General features: G+C 41.4%; 1 protein-coding gene across 3 annotated transcripts; it reads left to right on the top strand.

Moving 5' to 3' along the window:
- Window positions 1-23,014, top strand: LOC138978484 (E3 ubiquitin-protein ligase MIB2-like). 3 transcript variants are annotated; one of them, XM_070351224.1, is made up of 18 exons: window positions 1-111; window positions 2,753-2,961; window positions 3,464-3,635; window positions 3,997-4,298; window positions 4,917-5,224; window positions 5,609-5,719; window positions 6,304-6,405; window positions 6,781-6,982; window positions 7,375-7,529; window positions 8,099-8,253; window positions 8,598-8,754; window positions 13,730-13,884; window positions 14,880-15,006; window positions 15,816-15,921; window positions 16,613-16,698; window positions 17,718-17,878; window positions 20,019-20,287; window positions 20,926-23,014. In XM_070351224.1, the coding sequence occupies exons 2-18, from the start codon at window positions 2,754-2,756 to the stop codon at window positions 20,964-20,966; spliced, it is 2,817 nt and encodes a 938-aa protein (XP_070207325.1). In that variant the 5' UTR covers window positions 1-111; window position 2,753; the 3' UTR covers window positions 20,967-23,014. The 3 variants fall into 3 exon arrangements, with proteins under 3 accessions (XP_070207325.1, XP_070207326.1, XP_070207324.1); XM_070351225.1 differs by having other exon boundaries at window positions 1-198; window positions 21,081-23,014; XM_070351223.1 differs by having other exon boundaries at window positions 1-198.
- The last annotated feature ends 3,448 nt before the right edge of the window (window positions 23,015-26,462 follow it).

Genomic DNA, 26,462 nt, shown 5'->3' with positions numbered 1-26,462 from the left:
CAACGATCGATGAAACAGGGAAGAATATTCTCCTGACAACATCATGGCGGCGTAACATCGCCGAACCACCAATTTGTTACGTGAGCATTAGATTTCAGAAAATAAGCCGAGGTAGGAAAAATAAGAACACTTTGTTTCTAATGGTCGATGGTCTTGGAAATCGTTGGCTGGACATATTTTCAGTGACTGTCCGGCAAGGTAAGAGAGCGCTATTGTATCATGAACATACTTTGCATTTGTGTTTACAGGCGCTTGAAATGATGTTCAGATCTCAGACGCCACATTTTGCCTTTAAAATTACAGGTGCTTGAAATGATTTTAAGAGTTTTAAACCATAGGCCTAATTAAAAATAATTAAACGGATACCATATATGGGTCATTCCCAGATTACTGTCCCAGAGGGAGGTGACCTACTTCATGAAAGGTTTACAACCATCATTTTCCATCAAATCGACTACATGCTGTATCTGTATTGTGTCTCAAGGAATACATGTATATGTTTTCAACCCAAATTTGACTACTTTTTCATTGCAAATTTGTTTGACATTTTAGTTTGCAAAAAATCGGCTGATTAAAAGCCGCCATTTTGTGACATTCCTCACTTGACGAATAACAGACGTTTATCTCCAGTAAAGTAAGAGTGAAGAGTGCAAACAAAGTGTACAGATGCAAAGAGATTATGTGCATGTTTTTGACCACAATATATCAGTTTACAAAAAAACTCGTTGTTTACGCAGTAATTTGACAGGGCCCAAAATGCTGTTCGGTCGAAGCATCGTGTCACAAATTATCCGGCACAGATAACCACTCATGGGCATACAATAACAATGTGTTGGATTTACCTTGATGGGACACTTTTTGTGTACACATTACTGTTACACAAACACAGCTTTTGTTACTAAATATATAGTTTTGTTTGCCGGTAATTGCAACATGGATCTCAGAGGAGGTCTTGGTGTCACACATTTTGGTCTCGACCGAACAAGACGTTTTTGCATGTAATTAAATAATGAACAATTTTTTTTTAAACTACTTGAACACAATTTCATCCTCTCATGAGCCTGGAACCAGAAATGCTCACAAGAGTAGAAATGGTTGGTTATTGAGCGCGAGACTTGCAGTTTAACTTCCGTGTCTGTCAAATTGTCAATGCCTCGACCGAACATGGTTTTCGACGGTTACGTACTTTGCCGCTCCATATAAGGGAAACCAACAAGTTTCTTTGAGCTTTTTGTCCACTTATAATTTTATCACACCCTAGTATATTGCACATGAAGTTTTCAACGATTTTCTTTGAACTTTATTTTTCAATGACTATGTGAGCATGTCACGCTTTTGGACCATGACTCTGAGAATGACCCATACACTGATTTCAAAGAGACAGAGAGAGAGAGAGAGAGAGAGATAACTAATTCAGATCAATAGTACCTGCATGGCTGTCCTTGTAATCTGATGTATAATGTGCTTTAGGTTTAAAAAAAATTGTATTTGATCTTTTAAGTCATTACGTCTCTGTTACGGTAAACTATGTTATAGTTATGGTGCTGGTGCTGGCGTTGGTGGTACTATAAGTTGTGGCCAGTCAGTACTGAGTGGAGATAGCAGGAGTAGTGGTAGTGCTATTGCTCGTTGTAGTGGCAGTCGTGGTGGCGATATCGGTGCAGTTGCAGTAGTTCTTGATGCTGCAGTTACTGCTACGTTTGTGATGGTGGTGGAGGTAGTGGTGGTGGTCGATGTAGCAGCTGACGAATGGCAGCTAAAGTAGAACCCTTTGTTTATGTTGTTCATGTTTATGTTTATGTTTATGCTCTTTATGTTGTTGTTGTTGTTGTTGTTGTTGTTGCTGTTGCTGTTGTTGTTGTTGCTGTTGTTGTTGATGTTGTTGCTGTTGCTGTTGTATCAGCAGCACAAACGAAAATCCGATCAGACAATCAAACAAAACCCTAAATCGCCACTATCACTTAATTCAGACGCATAGCCTGATGTTTGTTCTCCTTTTTACATTTAGTCAAGTTTTGAAATTTTAAATGAGAGTTACTTGAAAGTTTCTGGGTATGATATCCCCAAAGGTTTTTTTCATTTTTTCGATAAATGTCTTTGGTGACGTCATATCCGGCTTTTTGTAAAAGTTGAGGCGGCACTGTCACACCCTCATTTTGCAATAAAATTGATTGAAATTTTGGCCAAGCAATCTTCGACAAAGGCCGGACTTTGGTATTGCATTTCAGCTTGGAGGCTTAAAAATTAATTAATGACTTTGGTCATTAAAAATCTGAAAATTGTAATTAAAATTATTTTTTTATAAAACGATTCAAAATTACGTTCATCTTATTGTTCATCATTTTCTGATTCCAAAAACATATAAATATGTTTTATTCGGATTAAAAACAAGCTCTGAAAATTAAACATATACAAATTATGATTAAAATAAAATTTCCAAAATCGATTTTAAAAACAATTTCATCTTATTCCTTGTCGGTTCCTGATTCCAAAAACATATAGATATGATATGTTTGGATTAAAAACACGCTCAGAAAGTTAAAACGAAGAGAGGTGCAGTAAAGCGTGCTATGCACCACAGCGCAACCACTACCGCGCTAAACAGGCTCGTCGATTTCACTGCGTTTTGCACGAGCGGCGGACTACGGTCATTGTGAAAAAATGCAGTGCGTTCAGTTTCATTCTGTGAGTTCCACAGCTTGACTAAATGTAGTAATTTCGCCTTACGCGACTTATCTCTTTTTTCTTCCAGAATGAGTGGATACGAAGGGCTGAGAGTTCTTCGCGGTCCGGACTGGTCAAGCGGGGATGAGGATGGAGGGGAGGGGTTTCTAGGGACGGTCACCCAGTTGCTAGGCAACCACAGCGTGCGCGTGCAGTGGGACATGGGACAGGAAAGCACGTGCAGCGCAGAGCATGACGGGAAATGTGAACTCCGTGTGTTTGACACTGCACAGACCGGTGTGTTCTTTATGTAGTTTTCCTAATTTTCCTAATTTTCCTGTTTGCCTTCTTTTTTGCGTGTCAGTTTTTCTTTGTAATGGTGACGTCTGTTGGAAGGGAAAGTGTATAAGTGTTAAGTTTCAGATTTAAAATAACAAAACGTTTTTATTCGGTTGTGTTTGGTTGCCTGTTTGTGTGTGTGTGTTATATTGTTCTTTGTTTGTTTGTTTGTCTGTTATTTAATTTGTTGGATTGCTTTTTGCGTTTACTTGGTTGTTTATCTTTATCTGTAGTTTGTCGGTTTGGCTGTCTACTTTTCCGTCTTGGTCTCTTTGATTTCAATCAATCAATCAGCTGAACAATCGCTCAATCAATCGCTCAATCAGCCGATCCATCAATAAATCAATCGACCAATCAATCAATAGATCAATCAATCAACAGACCAATCAACTAGCAAACGAACCAATCGTGCACATATTGTAGAGCTTAATTAATTCACTCAAGCTACTTTTTGTCAAAGGAATCCGCCACCCAGATACGACTTGCGCAGAGTGTGGAGAAAAAGACATTCACGGCATGTTATGGAGATGTCAGGACTGTAGCAGATGTGACCTTTGCTCTCTGTGCTACAGTGACGACAAACACGATACGCGTCATCGTTTTCTGCGTATTTACACGCCGGGTTGTGAAGGGTAGGTGACATGTGTCGAGCATTTCTTCGTTGTTTTGCTTCAGAAGTGGTTGATCAATACGGTGTTTGTTTGTTTGTTCGTTTTTTTGGTTGGTTGGTTGTTTTTTTTTGGTCAGATTCCTTCAGCAGAGCCAGCGTCTGGTCTTTTAACCAAGGCGGGGATATCATGTTGTTTGAAAAATATCATCGCCATCAACGAAGAACGATTAATATATAATTATTTCACATCTTTTTTTCATTTGAAACCAACTTTGTGGCATCAAATGCCTTAAAGGAACATCTCAAATCAGATCATCCGTACACGTGGACACATGGACATACACCAAATTTAACAAAGATCCTTGTTCTCTTGATCACCGCAGGCAGCCACAAACAAGAAGAAAGACGAGTGTCAAGGTCAGGACAATTGGTATCTTCCCGGGGTCAAAGGTCGTCAGGGGCAAGGACTGGGAATATGGCGACCAAGACGGAGGTCAGGGTTCAGAGGGCGAGGTCAAAGGTTTTGACGACGTAACATCCGAGTTTCTGCGGAGTCAAGTCAGCGTGCAATGGCCGAACGGCGTAACCAAGAGTTACCGCTTAGGTCTCCATGGCAACGTGGATCTGAAATGTGTGGATGAGGAGGTGGGGCCTTTTTTCTATAGGGATCACCTGCCCTTGTTAGGTGAGTCAAACCAGTGCACTTCTATGATGAGGGGAGGGGGGGGGATAAATATATGTTTTTATATTTTGACTTTACAGAATAGTTTATTTTCGTGCCCCTGTATCACTTAATTCTTGCATGGGTCCCGTACAGCCATCGAGGTTGAAGGGACGTTAAACAAACAGCAACCACCTTTGACCCCCCCCCCCCCCTCTTCTAAACAAAATTCATGAAATGTGCTTTATAAGTCTACTTTATGGGGCATAATTGTTAGTTTCGTGTACGCTATGAAGATAAAGTAGTCCTGTTGAGAAGTTTGGAAAGAAGAATTGTTGAGGTTTAACATAAATATCACAGACAAATACTGACTAACCTTCTAGTTGCTATAAAAAATGGCTGCCAATTAAGTCAGTTTTCACTTATTTGTCTTCATGGAACATGTTTTGAATTGTTTGAATTATGATTTGTCAACAATGATAGAGTTGCAGAGTTACAACAGCCTTAGCGGTTTTATCTTCAAGTTGTGGTTAAATCCACCAAACCGACGCAAGAACATGCGAACTTCTCACATGCCTGTTAGTGCAGTGTCTTTCCTTTCAGAAGTGGTCTCCTCACTCTTCCTTGTTATCTTATTTTCAGACACAACTGAAACTTTGACAATTGTCGTCAAGAAACCAACAGAATCCCCCAAAACTGAAGAAGCTCCGAAAATACCAACAGACTTTCCCTTCACTGATGATTCCGATTACGAAAGACCAACGGAAGTTGCTCAAGCTTCAAACGCCATCGTCACTTCCGAACAAGAACAGACAACTGCACAGGAAGCGACAGAGGCGGAAGATGAGTTATCTGTCTCGGCCGGGGACAAAGTGGCGATCAAAGTTGGGGAAGAAGCACTGAAGGAATTGCAGAAAGACTGCGGTGGTTGTACGGCTAGGATGATTAGGGTAAGCCAAGAACCTAGCGATTTTTTTTTAAATGTTTAAGTTCGTAGTAGTGATTACAGATGCAAACATATTTGTTTATTGTCTGGGTATTATATTATCAATTTTGGTGAGCTGTTTTCCTAACATAGATTATCGTGTAATCCTAATTTGTCTTTGAAGACATGTCATGTTGTAGTTTTGTCATATATATCATAACATAGCTTATGTTCTGTTGGTTAAAACAACACTTTATTCATCGTTGTATATATACTAAGTATATATTACGTTCTGCTATGTGACATGTTACGTTGTGTTCTGTTATGTTGAAGTACAGCAAGTGATAGATTCAGGCTAATTTACAGGCAGTGCATTGTGCCTTATGTCAAAGGCATGTTATCATTTCAGTGTATCGGCCGAACAGGGGAGGTAACTGGTGTCTCGGCAGACGGACCTGTCTCCGTACGATTCGGGCCTGCCAAATTCAATTACAGGTTCAACCCCCTAGCCCTAATGAAGGTTTGTAAAGAACACAATATGTAATTGTTTGTTCTTTTTACATTTAGTCAAGTTTTGACTAAATGTTTTAACATAGAGGGGGGAATCGAGACGAGGGTCGTGGTGTATGTGTGTGTGTGTGTGTGTCTGTCTGTGTGTGTGTGTAGAGCGATTCAGACTAAACTACCGGACCGATCTTTATCAAATTTGACATGAGAGTTCCTATGAGTGATATCTCCGGATGTTTTTTTTTATTTTTTTGATAAATGTCGTTGATGACGTCATATCCGGCATTTTGTAAAAGTTGAGGTGACACCTTTATCAATCAAGGTTAAAATGGCTTGTTTTTGAGTGGTCGATAATTCGCTTGTGCATGTTATAATCCCCCCCATCCCCCCATCCCCTATCCCTTTTCAGTCTGTCATTATTCCTTTCTGTCTTTCTGTCGTCTTTTTCTTTAATTGCTGCATTTGCAGTAATTACCTTTGGAAAATATTGTATTGTGTTTTCCCTTAGCATTGTTTTTTTCCAAAGGTTTTAGTGGCACTTTCTTTTTTCCGCGGAAAACTCAAATATATATCATTTTTATTTTCATGTCACGGCAGTTAGCTGATTTCGCGGTAAACGACATTGTGCGTGTTCGCAGTAACCTTGAACTTGCAAAACGGCTCAACGCCAGGGTAGGGTGGAAGTCGAGCATGGACAGGGTAAGATATTTTACACGTTCATTTTGTTTGTCCACGCGTGCACGTGTGTGTGTGTGTGTGTGTGGGTGTGTGTGTGTGTGTGTGTGTGTGTACTGTGTGTGTGTGTGTGTGTGTGTGTGTGTGTGTGTGTGTGTGTTGTGTGTGTGTGTGTGTGTGTGTGTTTGTGTGTGTGTATGTGTGTGTGTGTGTGCATGTACATGTGCGTGTGCGTGCACGAGTTCGTGTGCGGAAGTGTGCAATATGTATCTGTTTTTGTGTCTGTCTGTGTGCACGCTCAACTTTGAACCCAATATTTGCAAGATCCTCATCAGAACTGCAATGTCATTCCATTAACCTTCATTATTGGGTTAACCCTTTTTGAATCATCGATTCCAGACCGCAGGCATGGTAGGCCGCGTGGTGAAAGTGGACGATGATGGGGACTTACGGGTGGATTTCAACGGCCTGGAGTACATTTATGCCCCTTCCTGTTGCCTCCCTGCTTCCGCCGCTTCTGGAGATTCTTTGAGGTCTGAGAGACGCAGAGGGAACAGAGTTGGTGCCAGTGAAATACGTAATCCTGCTGATGCTTCGCAAGGTATTCAGTGTGTGAAAATGGTGAAGGTTATTTGTCAGTGTGTGCGTGTGTGTGTGTATGTGTGTGTGTATGTGTGTGTGTGTGTGTGTGTGTGTGTTTGTGTGTGTGCGCGCGCGAGTGTGTGTGCGTGTGTGTGTGTGTGTGTGTGTGTTAGTGTGTAGGCCTATGTGTGTGTGTGTGGGTGATGTGTGTGTTGTGAAAATGAGCCGCTCCGTTCCAGTTCCTATCATTTTCGAACCATCTGTACAGGTATACATCTGTTTGACCGTAATCTCCGCAGTCTTCTTTTTTTGTTGCGTTCTTCTTGCTTGTTTCAGTTAAAATCTCGGAACTGTCTTTATATAACTTCATTCATGATCATCTTAAATTGTTTTGCTTTTGTTCCTTGAAAGCGAGTGAGAACCTGGCCCTCTTTCGCAAATACCGTGAAGCCATTTTGGGTGAGTCGAGCAGGGGTCAAGGTTACAGCATGCGCGCGCTGTTCAGCGTCATTGACATTGGGGCTGCCGACAAGGTCAGAGACATGTGCCAACAAGATCCAGGGATGGTAAGTTACAATACACGGTATTTGTATGTTTGACCAAATAATGATATTTCATACGAACAGAGAAATTATTGTTTCTAAGATCCCGCGGCTGCGGTCGAGTTGTTTTTGTCAAAAATACAAATGACACTAAATATTTATTTATCGATCTACACTAGAAATTATTCTTTTAAGTTTTTCATAGATTCAAATGACACACACACGCGCACTTTTGTAGTCTCGGCCAGCCGTGTAAATATGAGTGTCAGTCTGCCTCCAAGCTGAGGTTACATGGTTCAAAGAGAACAAATCAAATATTTTATCAATTACCATTTTTCTAGGATTGTTTGCTCTTATTTCATGTGTTTATTTTTTCAAGTATTTCATTTTGTAGCCTCTCTCTCTCTCTCTCTCTCTCTCTCTCTCTCTCTCTCTCTCTCTCTCTCTCTCTCTCTCTCTCTCTCTCTCTCTCTCTCTCTCTCTCTCTCTCTCTCTCTCTCTGTGTCTCCTTCACTCTTTTTTCTCTCCGTGTTGTGCTTTCTCTGGCCCCTTCTGTAAAGTCGTCGGACTCAACTCAAATACTTCATGTGTAGGTTGAAAGGGAGTACCAGGGTATTACTCCCCTCATCTATGCGTCACTAAGGGGACAGCATGACGTTGCTGTGACGTTAATGGATCTGGGTGCTGACGTCAATAGGTCGACCAGTAACGACTTCGAGAAGACGCCAATGTCGGCAGTTTTGGAAGGGTGGGTAATAATACAATGTATCTGTCTATCAGTGGATTTGTTTTTTCTAATAATAATAGTGTTGGTCAGAAGAGGTGATGCCTGCAAAAGAAAAGTACAATTAGAAATAAGTATATGACATACAGTCACAATATGCAAAAACAGTCAATTGGGGTGGGGGGGTGGCTGTCCAGTCTTTCTGTTTTTCAGTCTATCTGTCTCGCGTCCTTGTTTGTTTTCTTCTTCTTTGTCATTTTTGGGTTTTGTCTATAATATTGCACGTTAATTTACAATCAAAAATCCGTAACATTTCTTTTTACATTTATCAAGACAAAATAACCCCTAATATCTGGTTTACTTTTCAGAGAAAATGAGGAGCTGGTGTATTTGCTATTGGAAAGAGGGGCCGACGTGACATGGCGTTACAGCCGCGGTCACACGGTGGCTCATCTGGCTGCCATCAGAAACAAAGTGCTCACGATACAGGCTCTTGCCAAGCACGGTGCGGATTTGAACTTAAAGGTACTGTATTGTAAAACAAAATATTCCTGGCAATGCGACTCACCACGCCATGTTCAAGACGAAAAGGAAGTTGAGAGAGTTTACCTCCGTTGATTTTCCTAGATGTGACTTTCTACAGAAAAGAAACCAAATAGTGATTTCCGACTAGTCTTACTAGTTACTTGTTACTTGTATTACTTGTGAACCAGGTCATTACCAAACTTAAGACAAGACTTAAATTGTATTATTATTCATGGAGCTAGAAACATAGGGTGATATGAATGGCAACTGTGTATGACTGCAAACAACCACCCTCAAAAACAATGATGTAAAAAATATAATAAAATAACACAGCATGGAAAACATCTAAGTCGCATCCGCCAATTTAGCGTACCAATGTATTAAATCAATCTTATCACATGGCATGTTGCCTTTTAACAAAAATGAGAAGATATTTAGGAAATGAAGCAACGTGCTGAGAAAACAGTGTAATGTATCACAGCTGTTTGCCATATGCTATGTATCATCTGTAACATTCAAATCTTCAACTTTTTGTATATGTAGGGAATTTCCAAAATGTCCCTCTATCTCTCTGCCCACTTTATAGTTTCACAATAAAAATGTGACCCGTTCTCACAAAAGGGGGCCCAAGTCGGAATTTGGAGTTATGCATATCACTGGAAACTGCATTTAATAAGCTTTAATTTGATACCAAAAAGAAGTTTGTGTGAAAAAAATTGCGGAAGTTAAGTAAGTTACAACCGGACCATGTTCAAGGACGCCATTTTGAGAAAATCGCGATTTTTTTCCTTCCCTAATTATAGTGTTGTGAGCGAATTTGTGTCTTTGAAGACATAATTAACACATTTAAATAATAAAACTCAACAAAATATTTCGGAATATGAAAGATTATCGTATAAAGAGGTCAGAAATGCAAAAAAATGAAAATCACCCAAGTAGGCCCTCACTGGCTCGCTGCGACTTAGGCCCCCGTTTGTGAGAACGGGTCACAAATGTATTAGACCAATTTGGCCCCTCACCTGTGCTGTGTCCATTACTAGATATACATAAGTAAATCCAAAATAAACTGTGCTTAGTGTGCAACCTCATGGATTTCGTTCTGTATTTAACTCGAGCTTAAATATAAAACAGGACGAGATGCCCCGATTTGATATTTTTTTTAATGTTATATACCATTACAAATAATGCCACTTGAGAGCGAAACATTAAAGAAAATCAGAGTGTCTTCCAAGGGCGTTGACAAGTATTTTGCTGATGACAATGCTGTAATCGTCCTAGCTTATTATATTGTATTAAGGGAAAGTCGCCAATCCCGGAACAGTCGGCTAACTTGGAACACCTCAATATGCGGTCAACGGGAAACAATTCATGAATTTTTTTTTAGCAGAAATGTCTAGTGACCCCTCCCGATGTTATTGCAAAAAGAAAAATGGCAACTGCGGCAAAACCAAAGAAGAGGTACGTTTTTTTTACTTTTCTCCCTTCTTCTTCTTATTTCTATTGTCTAGAATTCGTTTTATTACTCTTTATCTATATACGTTCACATAAAATGTTGATTGCTATTACAAACCTACATCAATGTGTTACACTATGAACGGGGAAAAAAGATTGGAAACGTCACATGTATCCTACAGCTAAAGTCGAAATCCATGCAGGTGCCATGCGGCTATGCTGGAACACATATAGAGGCAAACATGGAACAGTGTTCCAGCTTTGCCGCATTCTGTTCCATCTTACCCTCATCAAACGATAAAGTGAACACTGGTGTTTTTAGTCCGTGGCAGGCTAATTGCCCCCTGGATAATTGTTCCCCGACAACTGCCCCCCCCCCCCCCTTCCGGATAATTGCCCTACTAGGACAATTGCCCCCCGGACACCTGCCCCCCCCCCCCCACCGAGGGAGGACAACTGCCCCCCGGACACCTGCCCCCCAATTTTTTTCTCACCACTCTTCGTGCAAGTTTTTGCAAAAGCCGTTCACTTCAATAAGAGTGTGTGTGTGTGTGTGTGTGTGTGTGTGTGTGTGTGTGTGTGTGTGTGTGTGTGTGTGTGTGTGTGTGTGTGTGTGTGTGTGAGTGTGTTTGCTGGTGTAAATGCGGGCGTAAGTGTGGGCGTGCAAGTGTCTGTGTCGGTTTGTCTGTGTGTATGTCTGTCAGTTTGTCTTTGTCTGGGTGTTTACAGTATTTATGTGTATGTGTCTATATGTGAGTGAGTGTGTGTGTATATGTGTGTGTGTGTGTGTGTGTGTGTGTGTTTGCGCGCGCGCGCGCGTGTGTGTGTGTATGTATGCGTGCGTGCGTGTGTGTGTGTGTGTGTGTGTGTGTATTCAAACCAGGAAGCATTATATAGATGTCGTTGAGAAAACAAATTATAGACTTCCATTACCTATGAATACCCTCTAGACAACAATACAACACTTGATAACTCGCTAAACATACAGACAAGAATGGGGGGCAATTCATTGTCACGGGGGGCAATTGTCCTAGGCGGGCAAATGTCCAGGGGGCAGTACTGTTGTCCGGGGGGCAGTACTGTTGTCCGGGGGGGGGGGGGGGGCAGTTGTCCGGGGGGCATTTAGCATAGAACCGTTTTAGTCACGTACTCAATTCTTTTTCCAGTTTTATTGTATTTTTTCCTTCTATACCTTTTATTGAATGGTTGATTGATTTGTTTTACAGTATTTTGGGACCCGGACGGTGGCTACCCGAAGAAATGGGCTGCGCGTTGTCGGCTGTCAGAAACGGGGAAATGGGTTTGCGTTGCGCATCAAGAACATTTGGTGTTCCTGTCACGACTTTTATGTTGCGAAATATCTTGGTACTGCTTCTTGTGTGGCCGACCAACACCCCTTTGAACATTATACAGTGCCAGCAGTATACACACGGCATTGATCACACGAGGACTGCACTGAAAGTAGAAAACAAAAGGACATTGAGTGAACAATCGTTTCTTATTCTTTTTTCATGTTTTACAAAAACAGTTTTGTTTATCCGATTTGTTTAGACCTAGCCCTTATTTATATTTTTTTCACATTTGAGGCATTAATTGTTATCAAATTTACTATTTCTTTGGTAAAAATCCAATGTTATGTGGAAAAACAGACATTTAAATAAGATGGCTAAATCAAAATGTTATGACGTATGAATTTATCTTGTGTGTGTGGCAATGTGTAATTGTGTGCGTGTGATTGAGAGTGTGTGGGTGTATATATATGTGTGTGTGAGACACAGACAGAGCTAGAAAGAGAGTCAGTGTGTTTTTGCATGTGTTCCGAGTTTGACAACACAGTGTTCCACTTTACACACCCATGCGTCCAACCTGGAACAAATGCAGAAATTTTTATAATGGTCAGTTTGATGAGTTGTGTGACTTTTATTTTATCTTATGTTGTTCGTTTGTTTACTGATAGAGTCTAGTATGTGACAATATAAAAAACGCTTTGCAATAATAATTTTTTTGTCTGGTACGGCTGTTTCTCCTTAACTGTTCCAGGTTTAGCGACATTCCCATATATTTTAAGTTATTGAGACATCCCAGTGCACTAAGGGATTTATAGAGCAAATCGAGAAAATTCATTATTGAACGAAGCGCATAGCGCTGAGTTCAATAATTATTTTCGAGATTTGCTCTATAAATCCCTTAGTGCACTGGGATTGTTTCAATAACGATATTGTCAGTACCGCCAGAGAAAAAAGAAGATTCAAAACGCACATTTTGCTACGCGCATTTTGATCGGCGTTACTGTGTGGTCAGGTTTGTGTCAGATCTACTTTTGTATGGGCTGTCTCAAGTGTGTCGTGCTTTCGTCACACGCAAACTCTTGTTTAATTTCTGTTGGTACATTCCAGAGTAGCGTCAATCTAAAAAGTGATGATCTTTCATACAGACCTCATTTAAACTCGGAGAAAGGACTGTGCTCTAAGTTATTTGCGATTCGAAACCTTCATCGAGCTTCGACAGATTGACTGTTAGAGTGTTTCCCCTTGAATTGACTCCAAGGCCACGGTTAGCACATTTTTCAAAGTAAATGTGGTATGTTTCTCGTGTTGTATCTTCACTCATCGGGGAGTCTGGTACTATATATGAACGGTAAGAATGCTCTGAACTCTACACGTATTATATCCCCATCGTTTGTTTGTTCACATTCGCCCAACATGTTAATTTGCTGCGGGGTTTATGTCGTCTGCTAGGCGGCTAGGGCAATCGAACCACTGCACTGCAGTCTCATTTTAAAAACAAAAATTGCTCGTCTGCACGCATGAGGCAGGCTGGTAATAAGTTTTATACATGGTAAGAACGTTCTTAACCCTACACGTTTTCGATTCCGATTGTTGTTGCCTTGAAATAATAATTCAGAAACAATTCATTTACTGAACTGATGCAGTCGTATTTCTGTGTAGTCTACTATAACAGAGTCGACTTCCAAATGCTGGCCTAGCTGGTACGTTTCCGGAATAACACTTGTACTGTGTTTTGTGATTGCCGCTGGGAATTTTATACTAACTCATCATTTGGTAATGTGGTTAATAAGCTACATGCCACTAACACGGCATATGAGAAGAATCTTTGCAAGTCAAAACGAGAAGAGACCATTGTGGAAGAGACACAGCCGTTTCTATTTTTAGATCAGTGGGTTTCACTGTGGCACAGGCGCCTGCGATCTGTCAGAAAAAAAACACTTCTGCTTTGAGCCGCAGGAAATTTATGGTTATTTTTTGGTAAAGTGGAGAATATAAGCTACATGTCATTAATTAATTCTGAGGATGAGAGTACAGTCTCGCTTTGGCAAAGGGCGTAAGAATACGCTCTGTGGAAAAGTTAGCGCACTCCAAGAGTGCGCTAACAGATTTAAGCGCATCGCCATTAGCCAATCAACTGGTTCACATCAGTCATGTGACACCAGTACTTACTGACAATTTATTTTATTTTATTATTTTAAATTATATTTTTATTTCTTTTCTTTTGGTTTGTTCAGGATGACCGTGGAAACACACCTCTCCACCTTGCCATAGAAGGAAAAAGAGATAACATGGTGGAGACTCTGGTGGCTCTTCCCCAGGTGGACATCCACATTGGCAACCGTCGGGACTTTAACATGATTCAGCTGTGCTGTTTCGACAACAATCCACAGTGAGACATTTTGACTCCATACTGTTTCTCTTTGAAGGTATTTCCTTTTTGTAGGAAACAATTGCGCACACTACCAATTACCTGACCAGACTTTTGCTTGGGATGACAATGTGTTCTCACCAGAACACATAGCCTACTACGAGTCGACAGCCTGACTTGGTGCATGTGCACTTTCAAATGAAAGCATTCTGTTAGCCTGTGTAGCCAGACCTATCTTGATTCATAAACTGAAGGAAGGTACCTTTATCTAAATGCACGAGGCAAGGTTTAGGCTATACTGAACACACACATGTGGCTGATTGAGAATAAAATCAATTGTTTTTTTTTGTTTTTTGAATCAGTCTGTTACCTTCCTATTCTGCGCGTCAGAAAATATATGGGTCATTTTAACAGCTTCCAGTTAAAATGGTCGCCCGTTTATGTTGTTGGATGCGGTTTTGCAAAACCCTAGATCAACCCCAACAGCCCAAAGGCACATATGCACAGAAATGCCATGAGCCTTTCTAATCCCTGTCAAAGCTACGCCTTCTCGGTCTAATCGCTCTACGCTTTCCAATCAAACTACTCATATTGATCGAGGGAACACGGACGTGGTCATTAAGAGCAAAGTTTAGCGGAGCAGGGCTGGATCTTTCTTTTTTTTTTCTTTTTTTTTCCCTTTTTTAGGGGGTGTCCGAGATCCTTGGCTCCGGAGGCCACACTCCACCCCCTTAACCTGAAAATGATTTTGTTATACTAAAGGAGAGACCTTAAATACCCCTTTCAAAATTTTAGTTTTGACAGCATCTGATCAATAAACATTGTTTGGCTGTTATGATTGAGGCAGACACGAAGCAAACATTGGAAATAAGAGGTACACATAATTATATCCCACACAATTTTCCGGGAGAATGATCTATATTCGGATTATTCGTGACTGTTTCTTGTCAGTATATGATATTGTGTGAGCAAATTGCTCAGATGAAGGTTAACCTTTTGTCTTCTTTATCCAACAGAGCTCTAGCACTCTTGCTGGAGCGGGACTGCAGTCGAGTGGACGAATTGCGACATGGCCACAGCACAGCATTGCACATCGCTGTAACCAACAGCCTTGTGGAGTGCGTGAGACTTCTTGTCATCAATGTACGTCTATCTATTTACGATTACAAAGTACAAACTACGAAACTAAGAACTAACGCAGCCTCAAAATCAGATAAGCGCATAACAGTATTCAGGCTGCCGCGCTAAATTCTCACAGACACGAAAACAAAGGTTATAGAATATCTTTAAAAACCCTGTTTTAGCAATTTCTCTTAGTTAAACAAAAATGGGCGGTTTCTAAGGGACGGCTTAAACAATACAATTAAAATATACAGTGTTTGTTTGTTTGTTTATTTGTTGCTTAACGTCCAGCCGACTACGCAGAGCCATATCAGGACGAGGAAGGGGGGGATGAAGGGGGCCACTTGTCAAGCGATTCCTGTTTACAAATGCACTAACCCATTACTTGTGTCCCAGCAGGCTTTAGCAAAACTAAATTAATACCTACTGGAAGATTACCAGTTTCCAGTATGTTAAAATAGGCTTAACCTATCTACTGCTGGACTTACATCAGAACACTAACAGATTAAACTATACATGAATCGCGAGACAAGCGGCAAGAGAAGAGATTTTTGGAAAAAATACAGGTGAATGAGCAAGAAGGCAGAAAAAAGAAAAGAATTCATGAAGAAAAAGAGAGCATGACAGGAAAGAGGAACCAAAAATCTACCTAACAGCAAACTAGAAAGCTCCTGCGGTTCCAAAAACAGGAGGGGCCTTTAATTTCATAACCGCAGTGCCCCACTGCGGGGATGTACAGTGTTGTTCATTATATTTTGTGGTCTGTTGGACATAATTATTATCAACATATACACTCGTGTGTGTTGGAAACGTGTGTGTTCGTTTGATAGGGAGGTGCCAATGTCAACGCCAGGCAATTACCTAGTCAGCATACGCCTCTGCACGTGTCTTGTCTGAAAGGACAGTTACAGACTGTAGAGGCCCTATTGGAATTAGGTGAGTACATGCTGCAAAAGTATAGTACGAATGAAGTATAATTATACATTCAACAGTATGGGGATAATATATCGACCAAAACACAAGAACATTTTTACTAGGAAGGGGAGGAGAGAGAGAGAGAGAGAGAGAGAGAGAGAGAGAGAGAGAGAGAGAGAGAGAGAGAGAGAGAGAGAGAGAGAGAGAGAGAGAGAGAGAGAGAGTGAGTGAGAGAGAGAGAGAGAGAGAGAGAGAGAGAGAGAGAAAGAGAGAGAGAGAGAGTCTGATACATTCTGTGTGTGTGTGTGTCAGTGTGTGTGTATGTATGTGTCAGTGTGTGTGTGTGTGTGTGTGTGTGTGTGTGTATGTGTGTGTGTGTGTATGAGTGTGTGTGTGTGTGAGTGTGTGTGAGTGTGTGTAAGCTAGGGAGAGAGTTATAGGGATGGAGGGAGATCAGTGTGGTGGTGCGTGTGCGTGTGTGTGTGTGTGTGTGTATGTGTGTAAGCTAGGGAGAGAGTTATAGGGATGGAGGGAGATCAGTGTGGTGGTGCGTGTGTGTGTGTGTGTGTGTGTGTGTGTATGTGTGTAAGCTAGTGAGAGAGTTATAGGGATGGAGGGAGATCAGTGGTGTGGTGCGTGCGTGCATGTGTTTTGTTGTTTCTGTTTCATTGAACTAGTTTATCACCTGCGAACAATAGTCACACTCTTGCAGGTGCTGAGGTGAACCTTATGGACACAGACGGCGACACCCCACTGCATCTTGCCATCGGCGCAAGAGTTGAAGGATATGAGAACAAGGTGCACTTACTTTGTGTTGGTGCCATACCATGAGTGTGTTTGGTAACCTTATCTCGGTTTGAATCAGTGTCACTGAATTCAGTACTTTATCTTAATGTATTTATGTTTTGTTATTTTGTTTGGCATTATAATTATTATTCCCATTTAGCATGCGCAATGTTTGACACAAGGCAGAACAAACAAATCAGACAAATAAATTCAAACCAAATCATTTTGTTTTAAACACATCACCGCACCACATCGCGGCCATTACAATTTAACACAGTATACCAAGCACACCACACCAAACCAATCCAAAACCAAACCAAGCGTTAAAGAAGCAAACAAAAACAGCTTTTGAAATATGAACAGATTTTATTTGGAGTTCAGACAGTTGATTAAACAGTTAACACTTAAAGCTGAAGACAGCCTGACTTTGCTGTTGAACAATCATATTTAGAAAAGAAAGAAAAACTGTTAGGTTTCAGTGTGTTTGTCTAATTCTTAGCTTATTGTCTCGTTCTCTCTCTCTCTCTCTCTCTCTCTCTCTCTCTCTCTCTCTCTCTCTCTCTCTCTCTCTCTCTCTCTCTCTCTCTCAATCAGCCGCACCCCCCCACCATCTCTCTCTCTCACTCTCTCTCTTTCACTCTCTCTCTCTCTCTCTCTCTCTCTCTCTCACTCAGCCGCACCCCCCACCATCTCTCTCTCTCACTCTCTCTCTCTTTCACTCTCTCTCTTTCACTCTCTCTCTCTCTCACTCAGCCGCACCCCCCCACCATCTCTCTCTCTCACTCTCTCTCTCTCACTCTCTCTCTCTCTTCACTCTCACTCTCTCTCTCTCTCACTCAGCCGCACCCCCCACCATCTCTCTCTCTCTCACTCTCTCTCTCTCTCTCTCTCTCTCTCTCTCTCTCTCTCTCTCTCTCTCTCTCTCTCTCTCTCTCTCTCTCTCGCTCTTTCTCTCACATAGTCTCTGTCGCTTGTACACGTACCTCATATGTCTTCAGAAGGTGATGGATTATTTTTCTTAACATGGGCAGAGTGAGAAGGCAGAACTGGAAGTGGCGTGCAGAATACAAATTGCCAACATGTTGATCAGCCGAGGAGCCTTTGTGGACGCTCCAAACCACGCAGGGCGCTCCCCCTTTGTCTTTGGTCACTCTCAGGTCAAGAACGGAATCACCAATTTCATGAGACACAAGTGGGTGATGCAGAATGTGAACATACGAAGGGAGTTATTTTAGTTAAATAGGAAACAGATAAACATGCATGTTGATCTTTCATAAATGAAGGCATTAGACAGAACAGTTCTTTCTTTATTTGGTGTTTATAACGTCTTTTTTAACCGTTCAAGGTTATATCGCGACGGGGAAAGGGGGGAGATGGGATAGAGCCACTTGTTAATTGTTTCTTGTTCACAAAAGCATTGATCAAAAAATTGCTCCAGGGGCTTGCAACGTAGTACAATATATTACCTTACTGGGAGAATGCAAGTTTCCAGTACAAAGGACTTAACATTTCTTACATACTGCTTGACTAAAATCTTTACAAACATTGACTAAATTCTATACAAGAAACACTTAACAAGGGTAAAAAGAGAAACAGAATCCGTTAGTCGCCTCTTACGACATGCTGGGGAGCATCGGGTAAATTCTTCCCCCTAACCCGCCGGGGGTGGACAGAACAGTAAAACAAGACTACCGGTAGTCAAACAACAGGACTCGCGGACAGACACATAGATTTAACGTTTTGCTAATTGTTTGCTTTTGTGTGGTTTTGATTTATTGGTCGGAGGAACATTGCGGGTAGTGGGATGATATGAGTTGCCTTTCTGTGCCTTCCTTTCACCTGAATTTTGTTGATCGTTGTTTTTATCTGTATTTCCTGTCTTTTGTTATGTTTTAACATAGAGGGGGAATCGAGACGAGGGTCGTGGTGTGTGTGTGTGTGTGTGTGTGTTTGTGTGTGTGTGTGTGTATGTGTGTGTGTGTATGTGTGTGTGTGTGTGTGTGTGTGTGGGTGGGTGTGTGTGTGTGTGTGTGTGTGTGTAGATCGGTTCCGAGAAAACTACTGTACCGATCATCATGAAACTTGACATGAGAGTTCCTCAGTACGATATCCCCACACGCTTTTTTTCATTTATTTGATAAATGTCTTTGATGACGTCATATTCGGCTTTTTGTGAAAGTTGAGACGGCACTGTCACGCTCTCATTTTTCAACTAATTATTTTGGTTGACATTTTGGTCAAATAATCTTCGACGAAGCCCGGACTTTGGTATTGATTTTCAGCATGGAGGCTTAAAAATTGATTAATGAGTTTGGTCATTAAACATTTAAAAATTGTACTTAAAGGCATATGTACGCGCTCCCGTGTTTACAAAGTGTAGTTTGCCCATAATCGATGTCAAACGCACCATAAGACCATGTAATGACGATATGTCGCCATGCGCGGACCATATACATGCATTACAGCTTGTTTTAGAGTCTCAAAAACTTTGGATGTAAACAAAGACGCGGAGTTATTTCCCTTGCGTCAACGCTACCTCTGTTGGCAAATCTATAAATAGGACGATCCAGATCAAAATGAAAATTAACATATCTCAACATTGAAGGGGTCCTAGACCACAATATTTTGCAGGGAACTTAATTTAGCATGTCTCCAGCTGTTGGTAAAGCAATTAGCGTGTATAGTCATCGAGTACATATGGCTTTAAAGTTTTGTACAAAACGATCCAAAAACAATTTCATCTTATTCTTCCTCATTTTCTGATTATAAAAACATATAAATATGTTATATTCGGATTAAAAACAAGCTCTAAAAATTAAAAATATGAAAACTATGATTAAAAATCAAATTTCCGAAATCGATTTAAAATCATGTTCATCTTATTCCATGTGGGTTCCTGATTCCAAAAACATACAGATATGATATGTTTGGATTATAAACAAGCTGAGAGAGTTAAAAAGAATAGAGATACAAAAAAGCGTGCTATCCTGCTCAGCGCCACCACTACCGCGCTATTCTGGCTAGTCAATTTCACTGCCTTTGCCACGAGCGGTGGACTGACGATGCTACGATCGAGTATACGGTCTTGATGAAAAAAATGCAGTGCGTTCAGTTTCATTCTGTGAGTTCGACAGCTTGACTAAAAGTTATATTTTCGCCTTACGCGATTTGTTTTCTTTGACATTTCGTAAAAACGAGTCCAAATAATAACGTGCTATTCTTTGCAGTTATAATGTCACTGTTCCGTTCTATCACGCTGCCCCTTCATTGTTGATCTCGTATATTTATCTCAGCCTTTTCAGTCTTTGTTTCAAAATCCACTTTTCTTGCAGCAAAGATATTGTGCAGATGAAGAAAAGTGAAGAAACAGACAGCTGTATTGCCTCCATTGGTACGTCTAGCACCACAGAAAATGGGCGTGGCCAACTCCGCGAAGCACTGAAAGGGGTGGGGCTTCCCTGTGGTGTGTGTGGTAACTCCAAGTCTGACGTCACGCTGCAACCGTGTCAACACAAGTGTGTGTGTACCACGTGCAGTGTCAGCGTCAGCAAGTGCCCTCTGTGCGATGAGAAGGTCGAAGCCAAAATCGCAACTGGTGAAGGTAATATATATCTTTAGCTTTCTTGGTGTAATTTCTTACATTTAATGAAGTAGATAGCCTTGACTGCAATAATAATAATGCGTATCATGTACGTACGTTGAGACCACGAAAAAAATCAATACAAGAAAAAAAAACTTGACTAAATGTAAAACGAAAGAATGCAGCAAGATGATGGCCTCCCCTCCTGATAGTTTTGTCAGTTTTGGTTTAATTGTTATACCTTGTATGTTATGATATTTTATTGATTTTTTTAATTGAATTTTTCCAGTAGTCAAGGGAAAAGTTGGGGTGAGGTAGTTCTTGGAAAATGCTGGGTGATACTTATGAGCAGGATTTAGATGTGTACGTAAAATGCGTAACTTTCTTTGATTTGAGCAAACCCCCTTTTTTTTAAAGTGAGAAAAAAAATGGTGACAGCAACATTTCTAAACGAGTATAGATTGGGTACTCCATTAACATGTTTTCTTTTAAATAGTTGAGCTTAATTGAATGTCTGAGTTTTGAACATACACATCATAGCAATGAGAACAAATAATGTCTGTTGTAAACATTCACTTGAAATTATCAAATGATAGTTCCAGAGGCTTTGAAAACAAGATGATCCAATAAAAAAAACCACACACACTCGTTTGTTGCAGATGGGCCAACAGTTGATCCAGAAAACTGCAAACAACTGTGAACTACAATTCCTTTTTAAACGTTCACTTGAAAACCAAATAGAAATTATCAAATGTTAGTTTCAGAGGCTTCAAAAACTAGATGAATCAGATATTATAACACTCCTTTATTGCAGATGGGCAAACTTTAGATCAGGAAAACTGCAAACAAATGTGAACGACAACAGTGTTTCGTGTGACACGTCAGCTTTGACACTTCAGTAGACAATCAGAGAGTGTAAGGATGGCCAGGCCATGTTGGGTTTGATGCGTGCATGCCTGGTTTTCTCCTGTAGATGGGTGTCGGCACAGGAGGTCTGCCCGTTGTCCTCAGCCAACATGCTCCGTCTTCATGGCAGCTCAGGTTTTTTATCGAGGTTCTCTCCTCTAGATCCGCCGTGTTTCGCCTAGGGGCTTGCGCTGCCTAGTTGATAGGGTCACCTCGTAGAGGATGTGGTCATAGACCACGCACGGGATAGGGAAACGTTATGCTAGTCCGGAGGGATTACGCCACAAAGGCCACCTCGCGAAGACCCCGGGTCCTAGACTAGGGAGGTCCAAGGGGGAGCACCGGGAGGGCTACCCCTCTACCCGCACCTCCAACACAATCCCTTCCCCTGGTAGCTTCATCCCCAAGGAGGAGACAGAGCTACCTGCAACACCCCAGTGTAAGGATAAGGTTAAGGATAAGATTCATAATTTATAGTCCTGTGAGGTTACCCTCATGGAACTTCGGGCTGCTTTCTCCCTGAGGAAAGCTAGCTACAATACAGTATACGGCGCTACCCATTTATTTGTTTTGTTTTTTTCCTGCATGCGTGTATTCATGTTTCAAGCCCTGAGACTTTTGCTGTGAACTTGGGTTCTTTATCGTACGCATGCGTGCACATGGGGGTGTTCGGACACCGAGGAGAGTCTGCACAAAGTTGACTCTGGGAAATGAATCCCTCGCCGAATGTGGGGATCGAACCCACACCGATATAGCGACAACTGGTATTTTAAAGCGAGCGCCGCTACCGACTGAGCTATTTTGGAGTGAAAACGTCTTAATGGTCGTGCTCACAAACACAGGCTTCACAGACGACGGAGCCGAGCTGAGAAGCTGCAGGCTTCATATACCAAAAATCAAGTCGGAATTTGTTGCTGAAATAATGTTGCAGAATGATAAATTGGTGTGCGTGGAATCATTTATTCAGCAGAACATCTCCACTCTGTCAAATATACAGCGAAGGTGTAGTTTTTTGTTGTGTACGTTGTCAGATTACTCTGTTATACAGATATATAAGACATACCGGTGTGAATACATCTGAAGTACTTGTACATCCTGACAGATCGATGTGTTGAACAAAAAATACAATTCAAAGAGAGGATAGTTTAATTCACAAAGCATTCTTGTCAAATAGTCATTCCAGAATCTTGATGACGGACTGCGTTCTATTGTATTGTGTAAGATACGACATTTTTTCATTGTTATTATTTGGGGTTGGGAGGGGGCGGGGGGTATAGTTGTCGAGTGTCTTGTGTTTTCATCTTTTACTGCTTGCATTGGAGGAGTGTTTTTTGATTTGGTCACGTGCATACGATTTTTTGTATTTCCATTCTGTCTATTGTTGTGTCTGTTGCGTTTTTTGAACGAACAAATCACCGTGATACACGTTTGCTATAGAGTGTACAGTCCTCTTGGTTAAGGGAATTGGTAAAAGGTTCGGCTCTAATAACCAAATGAATTGCTGTAAAAGACTGTATTTCCTGCGGTTTATTAAATCGCAACATTCATGTAGCCTTTAATATGATGTTTGTACATCGTATACTTTTGCCTTGCACTCACGAACACATTACCACCTGCAATAAGGTCACATTTTTTCCCATCATTCCATTGAGTCTTTTGTTGAAACAAACTTTAATTCAATATAGATATCTCGAAATAATGAAATGAAAACAATTATGGCACAAACACAGGAATTAAGCCAGGATTTTCTAATTGCGTTCATTGTTACCCAGTTGTTGTCTGTCACGGTGCGAAGCTGGTGGCGTGTTCTTCAATTTTGAAATAAAAGTACAATGACTGCAATATTTCAGGGCGTTAGAAAGAGAGAGAGAGAGAGAAAGAGAGAGAGAGAGAGAGAGAGAGAGAGAGAGAGAGAGAGAGAGAGAGAGCAAACACATAAACACACACACACACACACACACACACACACACACACACACACACACACACGAACACACCACTGACCAGGCAAACAAACACACACACACACACCCGGCAAACACACACACACACACACACACACACACACACACACACACACACACACACACACACACACGAACACACCAGGCAAGCAAACACACACACACACGCACGCACACACACACACTCTCTCTCTCCCTCTCTATCCCCTTACCTCTCTGTCTGTCTGCCCATCTGTCTGTCTGTTGTCCTTCTCTGTGTCTCTCTCTCTCTTTCTCTGTCTCCGTCTCTGTCTGTCTGTTTGTCTGTCCGTCTCTGGGTCAGTCTCTCTCTCTCTCTCTCTCTCGCTCTCTCTCTCTCTCTCTCTCTCTCTCTCTCTCTCTCTCTCTCTCTCTCTCTCTCTCTCTCCCTCTCTCTTTCTCACTCTCCCTCACTTTGAGCGTTGAGTTGACGTATTTCATCATTCAGTGGTTCTAAGCATTTCTCCAACGAGTTCTGTTACACAGCGTAGGCTAAACAAATAAACAACCTCTCTCTCTCTCTCTAAGTCTTGATTCACGCATTTTAACTGTCTTCCAGATTGAATTCGAGACCCAAAAAAAGCGTAGACTCAAGGGAAAGAATCCTGCCAAATAACTGAGGGAAAATTTGCAAGAGTTATTTTCCTTTATTGGGAATTTTCCGACACTTCCTCTCAATCATGCATTCAAAATGTTGTTCGTGTGAGCATACATGCATTTCTAATGGCTTGTACAGTGAGTTGTGCTCTTCTTTTTTTGTGCAAACAAGATTACCGCAAAACATTGTAAAATCTAAGATGCTTACAACAAGGAAACTGGCAATACATCATCAACGTTGTTAAACCTTTCACAAGGAAGGATAGGATGTTGTCATTACAAACTGAGTAGTTGCAAAAGCGGGTGAGTCAAAATAAATGTGGTTTTCGCGTAGTTTCACTTTTGTATCACACTATTGTGACTAGCACTGCCACGGCGTTTACGTCCTGCCTGCCCAAGCTTGCCACCAAGAAACTTCCCAAAAATCAGTAACTGTAAAGAAATCTGTCTAGCAAGCTTGAATTAAGTCCAATCACCACCAAATTTTGTGTACTAATTCAAAAATGGATGCCCAGTTCAGTCGTGCTATTTATAAGTTTGTCACGCGATTTGTTTCAGCAAAGGGGGGTGAAAGGGGGATGAAAGGGGGATAATTTGTGTTTTTTAACGTTTTTTTTGTGTGTGTTTTATTTTCTACTGCTTTTTTTAAAAGTTATTTTTTAACAGAAAGTATTATAAATAATGTTATAACCAAACAAGGTGTAAAACCTATGAATTAGCTGAAATATTGTTAACATTGTACACAGAAATAAGGAGACAGTACAAAGAAAAAAACAAGCAAATCACGCATTCACTCACAGCATCCTGACTCAAATGAAACAAAACAGTAGATCTAACACTCACCAAATGATGTCTAGGTAATCCATATTGAATATAAGTCACATTTTCACAACAAAGTACCAACTGTACACCTATGAACAATTCCAAAAGGATTTGAAGGCTCCAGCCATCCATTGTTATCAGTGCTGCCACGCCCCCATAGCTCCTGCACGATTCCGAGATATATGTTCGTCTAGCAGTATCACCGCCAACCACGTGTAGTTTGCCGACTCGTACTAGCAACAACGGGACTGTTTCTTCCTCACTTTCACTGCTTGTATCGCTTTCGTGAGGCGAAAACGATACGTCCGAATCATGCTCTACGGGATCCTCTAGGTCCAACATCCGGAGAATCTCCTCCCGAGACAAGGCTCGCCTTTGATTCATTTTTTTTCCTCAAAAACGCACACAAATCAGGCGGATTTGCAAATGGCAGAAGGGGACGCCAAGTGTATCAAGGGAAACAACTCAATTTATTTGCAAGCTTCAAAAACCGGGAAGCAATCACGAGTCGTGTACCCTCTATGGCTGGTACTGAAAAATGCGCTTCCCGTCCATGGGCGTGTCAGCGCTGGTACTGATTTATCAGTGTCCCGTCGCGAAAGTGTTGAGCGTGAGGTGACGAACGGGAAGACGGATGCATACAACTAGATCGAATCTAGTAGAGTATGCTTAAACGGAGAGTACGAGGGGGCGGGAAGGGGAATGCGGGAAGAGGGGGTCGGGGGGGAGGGGATATCGCTTTTGATGAGCGTGCGGTCACTGATTGGTGTACGACACGGAGACATTGAGAATGAAAGAGAAAGAGTAAGAGAGAGAGAGGGAGAGAGAGAGAGAGAGAGAGAGAGAGAGAGAGAGAGAGAGAGAGAGAGAGAGACATGCAGACAGAGAGACAGAGAGGTAAGGAGATAGAGAGAGAGAGTGTGTGTGTGTATGTGTGTGTGTGAAAGCTAGGGAGAGAGTTATAGGGATGGAGGGAGATCAGTGTTGTGGTGCGTGTGCGTGTGCGTGTGTGTGTGTGTGTGTGTGTGTGTGTTTGTTTGCCTGATGTGTACGTGTGTGTGCGTTTGTGTGTGTGTGTGTTTGCCGGGTGTGTGTGTGTGTCTGTTTGTGTGTGTGTGTGTGTGTGTGTGTGTGTATGTGCGTGTGTGTGAAGACACCCTCTCTCTCTCTCTCTCTCTCTCTCTCTCTCTCTCTCTCTCTCTCTCTCTCTCTCTCTCTCTCTCTCTCTCTCTCTGTCTCGCCCTTACATATCTAAGTCATTGTACTTTTATTTCAAAATGCAAGAACACGTCACCTTCGCACCGTGGCAGGCAACAACTGGATAACAATTAACGCAATTAGTGTAGAATCCTGGTTTATCCTACATACGTGAGAGAGACACCCGTGAGATAATAATCGTTCAAATCACACGTGTGTGTATCATGTAAATGAGGTCATGTCAAGCAAGTCTGTCAGGGACCTGTTTTTCCACTGCTCATGATGCCAAAGTCACCGAGACAAACGTCATTATAGAAAAAAAAAATGCGCTCGCTAATTACCCTCGATGAATGTTTTGAACTAACACGTCACGCCACACTTTCAGAGTGACGTTTCTTTGCTTTGACGTAATAGATTGCACGAGGCTTTAGAAGAGATCGAGGTTCCAAAACAAGCGTCTTTAATTTAGCTGCCCCGAATGCAGGACATTTTTAGTAAAATACACGTAAGTACAGTATGTAGGATAAACAGAATACTACATGGCTTGCTGTTTCGTACCAGATTTACACTCGTTGCTTTTTCAAATAGTGAACAGCTCGCTTTCGCTCGCAGTTCAATATTTTAAAAAACAACTCGTGTAAATCTGGTACAACACAGCAAGCCATGTAGTATTCGCTGTATATTTGTTGCGT

Source organism: Littorina saxatilis, linkage group LG10, assembly GCF_037325665.1.
Source record: "Littorina saxatilis isolate snail1 linkage group LG10, US_GU_Lsax_2.0, whole genome shotgun sequence".
Lineage (NCBI taxonomy): Eukaryota > Metazoa > Mollusca > Gastropoda > Littorinimorpha > Littorinidae > Littorina > Littorina saxatilis.
Note: the sequence above shows the minus strand (reverse complement) of the source record. Positions and strands in the feature narration are given on the sequence as shown.